General features: G+C 40.0%; 1 protein-coding gene across 1 annotated transcript in view; it reads left to right on the top strand.

Moving 5' to 3' along the window:
• RB1 (RB transcriptional corepressor 1) overlaps positions 1–2,534 on the top strand; it is a 157,051-nt gene that overhangs the window by 71,834 nt on the left and 82,683 nt on the right. The window contains exons 12-13 of the mRNA XM_019523811.1: positions 947–1,034; positions 1,845–1,961. Coding sequence (XP_019379356.1) covers positions 947–1,034; positions 1,845–1,961 — 205 coding nt within the window. The remainder of the gene's footprint in view (positions 1–946; positions 1,035–1,844; positions 1,962–2,534) is intronic.

Here is a 2,534-nt window from a genome sequence, read left to right as displayed (position 1 = left end):
TGCCCCCCCCATGTTACCCCCGATGTGATGCATTGCCTCTGGCACCTGACCCTTCCCCGGGAGTGCATGCAGCGGTGGAGAGCTTCCTGCCCCGACAAACTGTCAGTGGCTGTCCCACTGCCTGGCTGGGCCCCATGGCTGCACATTCCCAACCAGGCCCTGTACACCGTGTACTGTCCTGCCTGGGCAGCACCCCCAGCCCAAGCCACCAATCCTGCCCTACTCCTCTCTGTGTGGACTCAGCATGAGCTGCTGCCCGCATTGCCTGTGCCCCCCGCAACCCTATAGACGTACCTGCAGAGAGCTACAGGAGATGCTCTCTACCATGTTGCATGGGGTTGTTTTGCCTGCCACATGCTTGTGTGCTCACACATGCACATGGTACCCCATGCCTCTGATTTCCCTTCTTGCCCTCCCCTCAACCCCAAGCACCCCCTTGCAGGCTGCAACTCTGCCAGCCTGCGAGGGGAGACCTGCTGTTTCCTGCATTTCTCTCCTTTAAAGGGAAAAATCCATTGTCTTCTATTTAAAGGAGAAAATCTGTATTTTTTTCTGCAGCAAACAGAAAACCCAGATCCCTGGTTGTTTTGTTTGCATAAGGTAAAGTGAAGAAGTTTGCATATACAAAACTGTAGTTTAACCAATTTAATGCTTTTTTTTTTATGTCTTGATCAGCTGGTTTAGTCCATTACATACAATTTGGCTCTTTACTTGCGTTGATGTTAATGTGATATTGAGTAATAAAATGAAGGAAATGCAGTTGATTTTTCTCACTAATTTTATTTCTGAGTTACAGATGTATTCTTTAATATATTACTCTGTTTGCAGAGCTCCTCTCTGCATTTCAGTAAACTATGTTGGAGAACAAGTAGCAGCGTTCTTTTAAATATGGAAGGTGTATAGATTTAGTGTTGAACATATATTTTATTGCTTTGCTTTGTTTCAGTGCTGCAATGAACACTATACAGCAGTTAATGATGATCTTAAATTCAGCAACTGATAAACCGTCAGAGGCTCTCATTTTGTATTTCAATGTAAGTGAATAGGTTTTTAAGAGAGCATTTATAAGGAAGTATCTGTTGAAATAGATAGTTAAGATTATATAGTGTGTTTTCTATAACAGTGCCCCAAAATAATTTGGTTTGTGCCTTCTTTTGCTGTATTATGACATGTGATTTATGGATTTAAGTGGCTGGAAATCATGATTTTTTTTTTAAATAGCTTTCCTTTCCTTGTTTTTGATAGAAGGGACTTTGTTCAAGATCTCTCTTTCAAATGCATTAGTTTTTTGCTGTAGTACAGAAACTCAATGTATTAGGAATGCACCTAATATGTGGCAAAAATGAATGATTGCAAGAGGTCTGCTTAAATGTTAAAAAGAATTGAGAGGGAAAGCATGTCAAGAACACTGCTTTTTTTATAAAGCACTTTTCTGAAGTCTTTAACCTTGTGCTGAAAATACAGTTGGCCTTCATGTATACCAAGTTAGCTTTTTTTACAAAGAAAAATCCATTACATGAAGCCATATTACCTGCAAGAGAAACTTGGGTCCTGATTTCAGGAAGATTCTTAAACATGTATCTGATGTGAAGTCCCATATGGTCCCATTGACTTCATTGGAACTACTCTAACCATTTGTTATTAATAAAGTGCCTTTGCTGAGCTGGGTCTTAATTATTGGAATTTAGTGAACATAAAATGACTCCCTTATCTCTCTCAAATGTCTAGAATTTCCAGAGCCAATTTGCAATTTTACTTAATGATATGTTACAGAGCTGAGTTGGTGGAAATCATGGCCTGTAAAAATCTAATGTAGCCATGTATTCTCTTTTCTAATATTTCAGAACTGTACAGTGAACCCTGAAGAAGGTATCAGGAAAAGGGTAGAAGATCTTGGGCACATCTTCAAGGAGCAATTTGCTAAAGCTGTTGGACAGGGTTGTGCTGAAATCGGCTTGCAGGCAACTAACACTTTGATTTGAAATTATATGACTGAATGCTATTAGTGCTAGCTAACATGAGGCAAATGTTGATCTTACTGTGGGTGTTGGTTGTAATAAAAATTAATAATGCTTTCTTGAGCTAATATAATTCTCAGAGGCTCTTAAGATAATATTTCCTGCCCAGGGCAGGGGGTTGGACTTGATGACCTACCGAGGTCCCTTCCAACCCTGACATCTGTGAATCTTTGACATTGCTAGCAAAGGATTTTATATCACCAAAGTTAACAGTTCTCTATTTTACTTCAATCTGTCCTAATTAACAGGATACAAGGGCCCTTAAACAGACCTTTGTGATCTACTTTCCCTATCCAGTCATAAGGCCACATATATTTCCCTACAGTGATTTGCATAACAAATTCAGCTAATTTACACCCCAAAGAACTTCTGCCTGTCAGCATTGTTGCCTCATCCTGGTGACTGAAAACTGACCTGAATATTTTAATTCATCTTCATGTGGCTTAAGTTAGTCATGAGCATGGATCCTGGTTTTCCATGATTTTAAAATTGCAAATTCTCTGTTTACCTCCCCCA

The sequence above is a fragment of the Gavialis gangeticus genome, unplaced genomic scaffold, assembly GCF_001723915.1.
Source record: "Gavialis gangeticus isolate Ggan-Ray unplaced genomic scaffold, GavGan_comp1, whole genome shotgun sequence".
NCBI classification, from domain to species: domain Eukaryota; kingdom Metazoa; phylum Chordata; order Crocodylia; family Gavialidae; genus Gavialis; species Gavialis gangeticus.
The sequence above is the reverse complement of the archived record's forward strand: the minus strand, read 5'-3'. Positions and strand labels throughout refer to the sequence as shown.